General features: G+C 45.5%; 1 protein-coding gene across 1 annotated transcript in view; it reads left to right on the top strand.

The window, feature by feature from the left end:
- The first annotated feature begins 941 nt into the window (after positions 1–941).
- Positions 942–15,731, top strand: part of LOC120935479 (oocyte zinc finger protein XlCOF6-like) — a 94,024-nt gene continuing 79,234 nt past the window's right edge. Inside the window, exons 1-2 of the mRNA XM_040347530.1 lie at positions 942–967; positions 6,055–7,162. Coding sequence (XP_040203464.1) covers positions 942–967; positions 6,055–7,162 — 1,134 coding nt within the window. The remainder of the gene's footprint in view (positions 968–6,054; positions 7,163–15,731) is intronic.

Below are 15,731 nucleotides of genomic sequence, written 5' to 3'. Positions count from 1 at the left end.
AAAAAAAAGTTGCGTCGGGGAAAAAAAAGAGATGCGGCGGGAAAAAAAAAATTTGACATCGACGAGGGAAAGACGGGTATACTTTTACAAGGTGTACTAACTTTACACTTTGTAAAAGCAGCCCTATCTTTGCGACGGCAAACTAACAACTTACGGAGACTTCACGAAGGGAAAAAGCTTAGTGGATCTCCGTAAGTGCTAATTTGCATACCCGACGCGGAATTTCGACGAGAAATGCCCCCAGCGGCGGCAGCGGTACTGCATCCTAAGATCCGGCAGTGTAAAACGATTACACCTGTCGGATCTTAGGACTAGCTATGCGTAACTGATTCTATGAATCAGCCACATAGATAGAAACAGGGATACGACGGCGTATCAGCAGATACGCCTGCGTATCCCTTTTGTGGATCTGGCCCAGTGTTCCTAATAATACTACAGGCAGGCAGTTGATTCAGGTAGTTTCATTATAAAACACTGAAAGGTAAAACCAAGACATGAGTGTGCATGAGTATAAAAAGTAGTGCTGAGCTGTTGATAAAATTATATGCTAAAGTATAAAAACGCACAAGTATAAAAGCAATGATAATGGGTGCAAAGTGCAAGATATTGTGCAAGTGGCAAACTAAATAACGTGCCAAACAATCTAGTGTCCAAATAAACCTCAAATGCTGAAGAGTTATGTAACGCAATGCAAAATAATCATGGAAAAAACTTCAAATAGTACAAATAACATCTGCTCTGAAACAATCACATCTGCTGAGAAATATGAAAAATAAGCATGAAATGAAATGCAAAGGTGCATTAGGTAAACGTGGTAAATTCCAAAATGTGATGCAAAAAGAAAATAAAAAGTCCAAAATGTGCAATCACACATAAAAAGTGATGTGTGCAGAGTGATAGCTTCTTCAGTGCCTTCTACTAAAGTGCAAATTTGCTGAGTGATGGCTCTTCAGTGCCTTCTGCTAAGGTAAATGGATGGCCCCTTGCCTCACTGCTGTGAGGTTACCGCATATAAGAAAAGCCTAAGGCCGCGTACAGACGAGCAAACATGTACGATGAAAGCGGTCCGTCGGACCGTTTTCAGCGTACATGTCTGCCCGGGGATTTCTGTATGGTGGCTGTACTCACCATCATACAGAAATCCGCGCGTAAACAATACGCGGGGCGTGTCCGCGCCGTCGCCGCGACGATGACGCGGCGACGTGGGCGGGCCTGCCAGTTAAATGCTTCCACGCATGCGTCGAATTCATTCGACGCATGCGAGGGATGGCGGGCGCTCGGACATGTACGGTAGGTCTGTACAGACGACCGAACATGTCCGACGGACAGGATTCCAGCGGGCTGTTTTAAAACAAGCCTGGAAATATTTGCCCGCTGGGAAAAGGCCCGGCGGGCAAATGTTTGCTGGAATCCTGTCCGCTCGGGCCTACACACGACCGAACATGTCTGCTGAAACTGGTCCGCGGACCAGTTTCAGCAGACATGTTCGGTCGTCTGTACGGGGCATTTGTGGATCCAGCGTAATCCAGCCTGCCTGGATGGTTCCTTTGGGTAATCCCTGGTTGTGGGGAGCGGCTGTTACGTCCGTGGTGTAAGGGGTCTCCGGATTCTGTGCATATATGATAGCAGGGAAGGGAAAAGGAATCCCAGGATAGTGTAGTATGTTTTAACTACAATTGCCTTTATTGCATAAAAAGTATACAAGGTACTCACATTCAAACAGTAAACAAAACGTGTATCCACGAGCGCCAAGCTCGTCTACATCACTTCCAGTTGTCCCATCAACAGGCAGGCAGTTGATTCAGGTAGCTGCAGTATATTCAGTCAGTATCCTGGCTGGGCACAGTGTGCAGCTAAAACTCACTTCAGACTATTCCTGTTGTTCCCTTCCTAATATACTACAGGCAGGCAGTTGATTCAGTTAGCTGCAGTATAATCCGTATATATATATATACATCCCAGCTTTGTGCAGCTACATCTCACTGCAGGCCATTCCTTGTGTACCTTTTCCAATACATCAAATACAGTATGTCTGGAAGGCCAACAAGGTGAGGCAGACATTCACAGGCCAATAAAAGAGGGCAAGCAGGCTCTAGAGGCAACAGTGCTGGTCGTATACATGGTGCATCCTCATCAGCATGTGGCCATGGGGCACGCTTGTCCTTTTTTTCGGCAGCTGGCCGTGTTGAGCCACAACATGCAGAAGAGTTGGTAGAGTGGATGACCAAGCCGTCCTCATCCTCTGTCACCCAGGCTACCTTGGGTGCCAAAGCAGCCTATTCCATCGGCTCGAGGTCATCATCAGTCACTCCTTCCCTAGCCCCACCATCATGCACAGAGGAGTCCCCCGAACTGTTCGACCACAGTGTCGGGTACATGCTGCAGGAGGATACGCAGCGTTTTGAAGGCTCTGATGATGGTACCCAGCTAGAGGAAGGGAGTAACGTGAGCCCAGAGAGAGGGGGTGCCCAAGAAGGACAACAAACTGCCAGTCATGTTCCCCCAGCTGCAGCATACTGCCAGGTTTGCTCCAGTGACAACAAGGGAGGAGATTATGAGGTGCCTGATAGGAGGGAGGAGGAGGAGGCACATTTCCAACGAGGCAGGATGCCCTCCAGGCACCAGCTTAAGGGCAGTCAACCGACTGCATCACACAGCAGAGCTCCGCATGTGCAGGTCGCTGCTGACTCTGCACGTTTTTCCAAAAGTTCTTTGGTGTCGGGACTTTTTTGATACGTATGCAGCAGATAGCACCGTTGCTATTTGCAACATATGTTTGAAGCGTATCAAGCGTGGCCAAAACACCAGCCGCTTGGGCACCACATGCTTGACCAGACATGTGTCCAAGTTCCATGCAGTCCTTTAGCAAGCGTACTTTAACCACTTGCTTACTGGGCACATATACCCCCCTCCTGCCCAGGTGAAATTTCAGCTTTCGGCACTGCATCGCTTTAACTAACAATTGCGCGGTCGTGCGACGTGGCTCCCAAACAAAATTGACGTCCATTTTTCCCCACAAGTAGAGCTTTCTTTTGGTGGTATTTGATCGCCTGTGCGGTTTTTATTTTTTGCGCTATAAACAAAAAAGTGAGACAATTTTGAAAAAAATACATTTTTTACTTCTTGCTATAATAAATATCCCAATTTAAAAAAAAAAAAAACATTTTTTTTTCTCAGTTTAGGCTGATACGTATTCTTCTACATATTTTTGGTAAAAAAAAAAAAAAAAAATCGCAATAAGCGACTGGTTTGCGCAAAAGTTATAGCGCTTACAAAATAGGGGACAGAATTATTATTTTTTAATTATTTTTTTTTACTAGAAATGGCGGCGATCTGCGATTTTTAATGGGACTGCGACGTTATGGCGGACACATCGGACACTTTTGACACATTTTTGGCGCCATTCACATTTATACTGCGATCAGTGCTATAAATATGCACTAATTACAGTATAAATGTGACTGGCATTGAAGGGGTTAACACTAGGGGGTGAGGAAGGGGTTAAATGTGTGTCCTATATAGTGTTCTAACTGTAGGTGGAGGGGGGGGTGACTGGGGGGGTGACCGATCTGTGTCCCTATGTACAAGAGACACAGATCGGTCTCCTCTCCAGAGACAGCACCGCTGTCTCTGTGTAAAACGGCAATGAGAGATGATCTCATATGTTTACATATGAGATCATCTCTCATTGGCCGCACAGATCGCATCGCGAACGGCCACTCTGATTGGCCGTTCGCGGCGATCTGTAATTGGCTGTGTCCGAGGGACACGGCCAACACAGATTTTCCCCGCAGCGCGCTCTGGAGCGCGGGCGGACGTCAATTGACGGCAGCTTGGCGATTGGGATCCGCACTGTAGCCGTCAATTGACGGCAGGCGGATCCCAAGTGGTTAACCACTTAAAGACCCCTTCATGCCAATATACATCGGCAAAATGGCACGTGGCCCTTTAAGCCCAGCCGTGGGGTCGCGTGCACGCGACCCGGTCTGAAGCTCCATGCCTGCGGGGCCCGCGGAGCCGATCGCCGCCGGTAAGTCCTCCGGAGCTGAAGAACGGGGAGAGGTGTGTGTAAACACACCTTCCCTGTTCTTCGTTGTGGCAGTGTCATTGATCGTGTGTTCCCTGATATAGGGAAAAACGATCAATGATGTCACACGTCCAGCCCAGCCCCCCTACAGTTAGAAAAACACATATGAGGTCACACTTGACCCATTCAGCGCCCCCTTGTGGTTAACTCCCAAACTGCAATTGTCATTTTCACAGTAAACAATGCATTTTTATAGCATCTTTTGCGGTGAAAATGACAATGGTCCCAAAAATGTGTCAAAATTGTCCGATGTGTCCACCATAATGTCGCGGTCACGAAAAAAAATCGCTGATCGCCGCCATTAGTAGTAAAAAAAAATATTAATAGAAATGCAATAAAACTATCTCCTATTTTGTAAACGCTATAAATTTTGCGCAAACCAATCAATAAACGCTTATTGCGATTTTTTTTTTTTTAACCAAAAATAGGTAGAAGAATACGTATCGGCCTAAACTGAGAAAAAAAATGTTTTTATATATTTTTGGGGGATATTTATTATAGCAAAAAGTAAAAAATATTGGTTTTTTTTTCAAAATTGTCGCTCTATTTTTGTTTATAGCGTAAAAAATAAAAACTGCAGAAGTGATCAAATACCACCAAAAGAAAGCTCTATTTGTGGGAAAAAAAGGACGCCAATTATGTTTCGGAGCCACATTGCGCGATTGTCAGTTAAAGCAACGCAGTGCCGAATCGCAAAAACTGGCCAGGTCCTTTACCTGCATAAAGGTCCGGTCTTAAGTGGTTAAAGACTCACACCAAAGAAAAAGGAGGACCTCTCCTTGCTCCTCATTATCTGGGATCTCCAACCCGACTATACCTTCAGTCCTCTCAGAAACCTGCACTGAGAGGAATGAAGGTGTAGAATTAGGTGTGCCACTGCCAAGTACTTGCGGGCAATCTGCTATCGTTAAACCAACGTACGATTTGTAGCAGGCAAATTTCCCTGCCCCAGTTGCTACACCGGCGAAAGAAATTCGCACCCAGCCATCCACATGCCCAGCGGTTGAATGCTAACTTGGCTAAATTGCTAGCACTTCAACTGCTGCCTTTTCAGTTGGTAGACTCTGCCCCCTTCCGTGAATTTGTGGAATGTGCGGTACCTCAGATATAACAGATGATGAAATAAAATAATGCTGCTGCTATAAATGTCCTATGCTGGTCATACACGGATCTATTATTGGATGAGAATATTCACACAAATATTTGTATGAAACTTATTTGTACATTCGATGAATGGACGAGTGTAGTTCAAAGATTTCTACTTGCTTTTACCATTCAATTTTAATGGTTAGAAAATTAGATGAATGTTTTTGTGAAAGAAAAATGAGTTTGTGTACGGCCAGCATAAGTGACATCAGGTGCAGGGAGCTTGTACCCACCTACCTGTCTATGACAAGGGAGTCTGTCATCCATCATATTATTTTACACTCCTGTCTGATCATCTGCAAAACAGCGTTTTACCCCTTTTTTATATTTTATTAATGTTGATCTCTGATTGTGATATGTAGCAGATTCACCCTCTAATAATACATCTATCTGTCTGTTATTCTCAGAGTGGATTAAATATCCAACTATATATCTGGAGATTTATATTTACCGCTGTATATAGATCTTCAAGAATATTAACTCCATTATACACCAACCTCTTTTTGATGTTTTTATCCAATTAGTCGATTAATTGAAACAATCGGCCAACTAATCAGTTGCTGTCCTACAGAGGACCCATTTACTGGTTACCTTGAGGGATAATTGTAAGATCCTCAGAGACAAAGCTGCCTGATGTGGGCGGAGTCCTGGTTTAGGGGAACCAATCTGCTCATGTCTAGTAATAATCTTTGTATTTCTATTTTAGATGGACGGGAGATGAGGAAAACCTCAGAGGATTGTCTCACTTTGTCTCCAGACTGTAAAGTAGAAGATGAGGACATCACACAGTATAGTCCAGGAGAAAACCCGACTACCTCAAATGTCCATCCGGCACCACACAGTGTAGATGGACCATCGTATTCCTCTTATCCTGAGGAACCTCAGACTGTGAGGAACGGTGCCGTCCTACCAACAGATAAGAGCTTTTCCTGTACTGAGTGCGGGAAGAGTTTCCCTTTTAAATCCAACCTTAATTTACATATAAGATCCCACACGGGGGAGAAGCCGTATTCCTGTCCAGAGTGCGGGAAATGTTTTTCACAGAAGTTCTATCTTTACACACATCAGAGATCTCACACCGGGGAGAAGCCCTATACCTGTCCTGAGTGTGGGAAATGTTTTTCAGTGAAGTCCAATCTTGACACACATCAGAGATCTCACACGGGGCAGAAGCTGTATTCCTGTCTTGAGTGCGGGAAATGTTTTTCAGTGAAGTCCAGTCTTTACACACATCAGAGATGTCACACGGGGGAGAAGCCGTATTCCTGTCCTGAGTGCGGGAAATGTTTTTCACAGAAGTCTGATCTTTCCAAACATCAGAGATCTCACACAGGCGAGAAACCGTATTCCTGTCCTGAGTGCAGGAAATATTTTTCAGTGAAGTCCAATCTTGACACACATCAGAGATCTCACACGGAGCAGAAGCCGTATTCCTGTCCAGAGTGTGGGAAATGTTTTTCACAGAAGTCCCTTCTTGACACACATCAGAGGTCTCATGCAGGGCAGAAGCCATATTCCTGTCCTGAGTGCGGGAAATGTTTTTCACGGAAGTCCGATCTTTCCAAACATCAGAGATGTCACACGGGGGAGAAACCGTATTCCTGTCCTGAGTGCGGGAAATGTTTTTCACAGAAGTCCCATCTTGACACACATCAGCGATCTCACACAGGGCAGAAGCCATATTCCTGTCCTGAGTGCGGGAAATGTTTTTCACAGAAGTCCTATCTTTACACACATCAGAGATCTCATACGGGGGAGAAGCCGCATTCCTGTCCTGAGTGTGGGAAATGTTTTTCAGTGAAGTCAAATCTTAACACACATCAGAGATCTCACATGGGGGAGAAGCCGTGTTCCTGTCCAGAGTGTGGGAAATGTTTTTCACGGAAGTCCGATCTTTCCAAACATCAGAGATCTCACACGGGGGAGAAGGCGCATTCCTGTCCTGAGTGAGGGAATTGTTCTTCATTGAAGTCCTGTCTTCCTGTACATCAGGGATCCCACATGTAACAAAACTTCCCACGCTCTGCTTGAGTGCTTTTGTCATATATTGCTTCCTTCCAGTCCGAATACAGATATTGGATATTATTGCTGTATATTACAACCACGAACAAGTCAGGACACATTTGGCTGTAAGCTGGAACATGAACTCTTTATTAGAATACAGTGTACAGTCTTTTATATATTTGAGGAGGTTCCCCCTGCTAATATGGCATATAGGCCTTATACAGGGTACCATCGGGCCCCTTACAGATGTAATGCAATAAATAAATAAAAACGGGAGGGGGGCCAGTCGGGCCCCTTTACAGGTGTAATGCCTGTACCCCCCTGATGGCGGCCCTGTTTATATGTCACACAATATTACCGCAAAAGTCTAGGAAACCCAACATTTCTGTAAAAAAAAACAACACACTAAAGTTCATTTTAAGGGGCGCAAAAACACAAATTACCCACATTTTTTGGTAAAATATAAAAGCTGAGTTGTACTGAGTAAATAGACAAAAAGGCAACCCCCTTGAAGGATGGGACTTTAAAAGTGACTGAGAAAACCAATGAGATTAGAGTAAAAACTATATATACATTTTATTGGTATACATATAAAGATTAAAAAATATATGATTGACAAGTAAAACATTACAAACCCATATGATGAATAAATGGATGAGAATGCCTGTGTGGAAAGCTCACAGCTGGACCCAACTTTTCTGGCAAACAAGCCCTTTTTTAGGATTTTTTTTTTCAAGCATGTAGAGCCAATCATCTAGTAAAACATATACATACATAAATACAGCAAATATTCAAAAATAGTTATCGTGTACATGTAAAAACGTGAGCACACAGAGCACATAACATGGAGATAGGAGGCTTCAAAAGTAAAATATCTTGCAGCAAAAGAATCCACTTGTCACATACAACCAAAAAGGCAAATCGCAGCAGCTGGTGATGATATATGAGATGCAGGAAAGAAATGAGAGCCTGCCAGCCCTCGTCCACAGATGCTCCCAACGAGGATCCAAGACTTAGGCCGGGTTCACACTTGTCCGACAAACGCTCCGACATTGGGAGCTCATGTCGCATGACGTGTGAAAATCAATGTTTCCCTATGAGAGTCGTCTTAACTGGTCTGACACAAGTCGGTCCGACTTTGAAAATGCTCCCTGTACTACTTTGGTCCGACTTTGATCCTACTTCAGCCCATTGAATATCATTAAAGCCGGACCAAAGTAGGAGCCTTGTCCTTACCATCCGACTTTTGACATCTGACATGTGATTACAGCAGCAGTAAAAGGAATTTATCTCACCCTGGGATTGTTTTGATTGGTCAAAGAACAAGTCAGACTATCACAAAGTCGGACCAAAGTAGTATCCTGTTCATGAAAGTCGGATGAATGTAGGACCAATGTCGCAGAGCAAATGAGGATGAAAGTCATACTACTGTCGTGTAGTATAGTGTGAACCCAGCCTCACTCCCAGAGTGTGCAAAGCTCTCTGTGTATTAAATTAAATACCAATAATAAATAAAAATTGGAAAATGTATGCAAAGAAAAAGACCCACATATCTACAGTTGTATTCAAAATTATTCAACCCCCACTGAAATTGATTGTTTTGGCCAGTTTGACATTGATTTTGATCATTCAGTCATCCTGCTTACAATTAAATCAAAGAGGCACGTGTAGGTCACACAAATATAACATAACATTTATAATGAAATAACCACAAATGTCTTTCTGATGATGTTTATCATTATCAGTTTTATTCAACCCCCAAGTGACATTCAATCTAAGGCCTAGTACACACGAGAGGATTTATCCGCGGATACGGTCCAGCGGACCGTTTCCACGGATAAATCCTCTCGAGGATTTCAGCGGATTTGGACCCGATGGAGTGTACTCACCATAGGATCGAAATCCGTGCCGAAATCCCCTCGCGATGACATGTCGCGCCGCCGCCGCGATGATGACGCAGCGACGAGCGCGACGCTGTCATATAAGGAATTCCACGCATGCGTCTAATCATTACGACGCATGCGGGGGATCCCTTCGGACGGATTGATCTGGTGAGTCTGTACAGACCAGCGGATCAATCCGTTGGGATGGATTCAAGCGGATAGATTTGAAAGAATGTCATCAAATATTTATCCGCTTGAAATACATCGCATGGGAGAAAAATCCGCGGAAACAGATCCGCTGGATTGTACACACCATAGAATCTATCCGCTGAAACCGATCCGCTGAGATTTTTCAGCGGATGGATTCTATCGTGTGTACGGGGCCTTAGTACTTAGTACAACATCCTTTTACAGTTATAACAGCTTTTAAACTTGAAGCATAGCTTGACACAAGTGTCTTGCAGCGATCTACGGGTATCTTCGCCCATTCGTCATGGGCAAAAGCCTCCAGTTCAGTCACATTCTTAAGCTTGCGCACTGCAACTGCTTTCTTTAAGTCCCACCAGAGGTTCTCAATCGGATTTAAGTCTGGTGACTGCGATGGCCACTCCAAAATGTTCCAGCCTTTAATCTGCAACCATGCTCTAGTGGACTTGGAGGTATGCTTGGGATCATTGTCCTGTTGAAAGGTCCAACGTCTCCCAAGCCTCAGGTTTGTGACGAACTGCATCACATTGTCATCCAATATCTCCTGTTACTGAAGAGAATTCATGGTACCTTGCACACGCTGAAGCTTCCCTGTACCTGCAGAAGCAAAACAGCCCCAAAGCATGATTGACCCCCCCGCCATGCTTCACAGTAGGCAAGGTGTTGTTCTTCCTCCTCCAAACATAGCGTTGATCCATGGGCCCAAACACTTCTAATTTTGTTTCATCAGTCCACAGAACACAATCCCAACCTTCTGTGGTTTGTCGACTCTTCTTATTCTTTGGAGACAGCAAGGGGGTGCGCCTGGGAGTTCTGGCATGGAGGCCTTCATTACGCAGTGTGCGCCATATTGTCTGAGCAGAAACTTCAGTACCCACATCTGACAAATCTTTTCTCAGTTCCTCAGCAGTCACACGGGGACTTTTCTCCACTCTACGCTTCAGGTAGCGCACAGCAGTCAGCATCTTCTTTCTGCCACGACCAGGTAGCATTTCAACAGTGCCCTTTGCCTTGAATTTGCGAATGATGCTTCCTATGGTGTCTTTTGGTATGTTTAACATCTTTGCAATCTTCTTATAGCCATTGCCCTTCCTGTGAAGAGTAATCACCTCTTCTCTTGTCTTCCTGGTGCTTATTAGGCTTTATTGCTGCTCCCTGACATCCACAGGTGTTTTCAATACCTGATTGAAAACACTTCAATGAACCTCTGTTCTTCAGAGTGGTAGTCTTTAAGGGGTTGAATAATTGTGTAAATGAAGAATTCACAAAAGAAACATTTACTACTGTATTACAAAACCAATTGATGTCATTTTAGTTGCATATGGTTCTTTAAGAAGTCATTGTAGGATTTCATTCTGAATACAATTACAAATGTACACTAAATTCCCTATGGACCCCTTATATATTTGTACATGTGGATCATATCCCCCCTTATTCTCCTCTTCTGAAGAGAGAATAAATTCAGTTCCTCTAATCTTTCCTCATAGCTGAGCTCCTCCATGCCTCTTATCAGTTTGGTTGCCCTTCTCTGCACTTTCTCCAGTTCCCCGATATCCTTCTTGAGAACTGGGGCCCAAAACTGAACTGCATATTCCAGATGAGGTCTTACTAATGATTTGTACAGGGGCAAAATTATATCTCTGTCTCTGGAGTCCATACCTCTCTCATACAAGAAAGGACTTTGCTCGCTTTGGAAACCATAGCTTGGCATTGCATGTTATTATTGAGCTTATGATCAACTAAAACCCCCAGATCCTTCTCCACTACAGATCCCTCCAGTTGTACTCCCCCTTGTATGTATGATGCATATTCTTAGCCCCCAAGTGCATAACTTTACATTTATCAACATTAAACCTCATCTGCCACATAGTCGCCCAATTAGACAGAGCATTGAGGTCGGCTTGTAAATTGGAGACATCCTGTAAGGACGTTATTCCACTGCATAGCTTGGTGTCATCTGCAAAGACAGAAATGTTACAGGAGTTGGTCAGAGACTGCGGACATGATACAAGAGATGATCATTACTGTGTCCCCTTCCTCATTGTCACTGTGCCCCCTCCTTATCATCACTATGTCCCCTTCCTTATCATCACCACTGTGTCCCTTCCTCACTGTTCCCCTTCTTATCATCACTGTGTCCCCTTCTTACTGTGCCCCCTCCTAATCATCACTGTGTCCCCTTCTCACTGTGCCCTCTCCTGATCATCATCACTGTGTCCCCTTCTCACTTTTTTCCCTCCTCATCTTCACTGTGTCCCCTTCTTACTGTGCCCCCTCCTCATCATCACTGTGTCCCCTTCTCACTGTGCCCCCCTCCTCGTCATCACTGTGTCCCCTTCTCACTGTGCAAAACAGATTATAGCACACACATGCAAAAATGACATTTATCCTGCAAGGCTAGTTAAAAAAATGTAATGGAATGAAAGAACCTAGTGTCTCAACCATGGGAGATAAACTCCTTCTCACTGTGATCCATCTTCATCATCACCATGCCCTCTCCTCATCACTGTGTTCCCTCCTCACTGTGCCCGCTCCTCATTATCTCTGTGCCTTCTCATCATCACTGTTGCCCCCCCTATCCTCACTGAGCCCTCTCCTCATCCTCATTGTAAGATACAGAAATTGTTCATTGCTCAATAAACCCCTAGAAACCTTTGGAGGAACCCTGGCTGAGAAGGGCTGGACTAGCCTCACGATTCGATTTGATTATGATGTCGACGATTTGATTCGGTTTGATATCACGATGCAGCATGATTACAGAGCAAGTGTGCATGGTTTTCATCAAGATACTGCGGACATGCTACAGGAGATGATCAGAGACTGCAGACATGCTACAGGAGATGATCAGAGACTGCAGACATGCTACAGGGGATGGTCAGAGACTGCAGACATGCTACAGGAGATTGTCAGAGACTGCAGACATGCTACAGGGGATGGTCAGAGACTGCAGACATGCTACAGGAGATGGTCAGAGACTGCAGACCTACTACAGGGGATGGTCAGAGAATGCAGACATGCTACAGGAGATGATCAGAGACTGCAGACATGCTACAGAGGATGGTCAGAGACTGCAGACATGCTACCGGAGATGGTCAGAGACTGCAGACATGCTACAGGGGATGGTCAGAGACTGCAGACATGCTACAGGAGATGGTCAGAGACTGCGGACATGCTACAGACGATGGTCAGAGACTGCAGACATGCTACAGGGGATGATCAGAGACTGCAGACATGCTACAGGAGATGGTCAGAGACTGTGGACATGCTACAGGAGATGCTCAGAGACTGCGGACAAGCTACAGGAGATGGTCAGAGACTGCGGACAAGCTACAGGAGATGATCAGAGACTGCAGACATGCTACAGGAGATGGTCCGAGACTGCAGACATGATACACAAGATCAGCAGGTAAGTAGGATATGTTTTTTATTTTAAAGACAAAAAATACCCTTTAGTATCACTTTAACAAATCCATTGAGTCTTTTGGCAGCAACTTGGATAGTAAACAGGTCAACATCATTGGAAAATAAAAAAACGGAAGACATTCCAATCAGCAAGAAATATACTGCTTGCAGATCAGTGGATGTTCCCAGAGGGGAGAGATGATAGGGAAATCGTAGGAAGAAATTAGACAATAAAAGAGTTTGCACTGTGCAGCCCCCAGTGTGTTAGGCACACAGGGCCAGATCCACAGTGAGAGTACGCCGGCGTATCTACTGATACGCCGGCGTACTTTCAAATTTCCCGCGTCGTATCTTTAGTTTGAATCCTCAAACCAAGATACGACGGCATCTGGGTTTGATCCGACAGGCGTACGGCTTCGTACGCCTTCGGATCGTAGATGCAATACTTTGGCGTCCGCTGGGCGGAGTTTGCGTCGTTTTCCGCGTCGGGTATGCAAATTAGCTTTTTCCGACGATCCACGAACGTACGCGCGGCCGTCGCATTCTCTTACGTCGTCTCTAGTCGGCTTTTTCCAGCGTATAGTTAAAGCTGGTATTTTGCGGCGTCTAGATAGACTTGCCATGTTAAGTATGGCCGTCGTTCCCGCGTCTAAATTTTTATTTTTTGCGTAAGTGGTCCGTGAATCGGGATGGACGTTGTTGCGACGTCATTTCGCGCAATGCACGGCGGGAAATTTCGAAACGGAGCATGCACAGTTCATTCGGCGCGGGGACGCTCTTCATTTAAATGAATCACGCCCCCTAATCGCCGATTTGAAATCCGCCGCCAGAAATACACTACGCAGCCGTAACTTGCGGCGCAAATTCTTCCAGGATTCGATTTAAAGCCAGGTAAGATACGGCGGCGTAGCGTATCTCTGATACGCTGCGCCTATCCATTTCTATGTGGATCTGGCCCACAGTACACACACTGGATAGGTGCAGCAGGTAGGGGGGTTGGGCCACTTCTATACACTCCCCCCACACATATATCAAGCATGATAGGCTAATCTCTCACCACCGAAGCACTCCCAACATCCCCCTCCTCTCCTCGCAGCTCGTTTCCTGAAGCCAACCCTATGCCTCATCTCACGGATTATATACAGCTGCAGTGATCTGTGTTTCTCAGCTCTGCGCCTGCCCATCAGGGAGATGACCGGTGTCACTGTCCAGAGCTACAAATCCCGAGGAGGGGGAGAGCATGGGTGGGGGCAGCACTCTGAGGCTACATTGTCTCTTGAGGAGGGAACAGAGCCAGGTGCAGCCACAGCCAGCCGATTGGTGTCTTGTCATTCCAGCAAAGACACTGTTGTGCAGGGGGAGGAGCTGTAATGACATCATAAATAATCGATTATACTGGATGCCGAATCGGGAAGGGCAGCATCGTGATGCATCGATGCGCTGATCATTTTCAACACCCCTAGTGTAAGGTGACCAGATTTTTAAAATGAAATCCGGGGACATCTTTCTTTTTTTTTTATTGGCGAACAGTAAATTATTTTATAAGCGTATTTTCCTCAAATTATATATATGCAGTGTATGTGCTATGTGTTTGTAGCACTACCCCCGGAGAAGCTGCTGGTTATTTTTGGGTGGCACATTACCTCTATATTCTCGCTGTCCAGGGTGAAAAGAGACCCCAAATAACTTCAATGTCCACACAATGCACTTCTTTTTCTGGGGTTTATTTTGCAGAACTTCAGTAGAAAAGAAGGATGAGGGGTGGAAAAGGTAGGTAGGTTCAGGTGCATAGTCACAAATAGGGAAACACTCCTGCTTCCAGCAAACAGTTCTCGTCGTCACTCTAGCCAGATAGCTAGATTCAGAGAGAGTTAGGCCGGTGTATCAGTAGATACGCCGACCTAACTTGGAATCTGCACCGTCCTAAGTTTAAGTGTATTCTCAAACTGAGATACACTTAAACCTAGCTAAGATACGACACCCTGCGCCGTCGTATCTTAGGGTGCAATATTTTGGCTGGCCGCTAGGTGGCGCTTCCGTTGAGTTTGGCGTAGAATATGTAAATGACTAGATACGCCTATTCACGAACGTACGTGCGCCCGTCGCAGTAAAGATACGCCGTTTACGTAAGGCGTTTTCAGGCGTAAAGTTATTCCATCAAATAGCTGGACTAGTTAAATATGGCCGTCGTTCCCGCCTCGAAATTTGAAAATTTTACATTGTTTGCGTAAGGCGTCCGTGAATAGGGCTGGACGTAATTTACCTTCACATCAAAACCAATACGTCCTTGCGGCGTACTTTGGAGCAATGCACACTGGGATATGTACACGGACGGCCCATGCATAAAAAACGTCAATCACGTCAGGTCACCCCCCATTAACATAAAACATGCCCCCTCAGCCTAATTTGAATTAGGCGCGCTTACGCCGGCCCCATTTACGCTACGCCGCCGTAAGTTAGAAGGCAAGTACTTTGTGAATACAGTACTTGCCTCTCTGACTTAAAGCGGCGTAGCGTAAATACGATACGCTACGCCGCCTTAAAGTTGCAGCAAGATACCTGAATCCAGCTAAGAGTGAGTATTCCTCACCCGGATAGGTCCCTCTCACTGGCCTACCACCCGGGATGGCGCACGGATTAAAGTACAGTCTCTGCCACAGACCTTTCTTTATGAGGAGACACTTTGGTCCGGAATCCTCTGCCACAGGATTCAGCACCCGGATCTCTTTAGCTTAGATTTGGTAGAACTTTTAGATCCGATTGGCGACACTGTCAGGCCTCTCGGTGCATCTTTCGATGAAGTTTCCAGGCCTTCTCCCAAGATAACAGCCTCTTGCATGGTCCTTACCAGGATAGGTCCTCCCCTGGTCTCCTTCATCAAGTGGCTTCCTCCCGCAGGACGGACAGCACAGGATCACCTTTGCAAGGCAGGCCCCAGCCAGACTACTGGGCCCACAAACTAAGTCACAGCCACTGGCCAACGTGGTCCCGGAACCAGGATT

This window comes from Rana temporaria, chromosome 4 (assembly GCF_905171775.1).
Source record: "Rana temporaria chromosome 4, aRanTem1.1, whole genome shotgun sequence".
Classification (NCBI taxonomy): Eukaryota; Metazoa; Chordata; class Amphibia; order Anura; family Ranidae; genus Rana; species Rana temporaria.
Note: the sequence above shows the minus strand (reverse complement) of the source record. Positions and strands in the feature narration are given on the sequence as shown.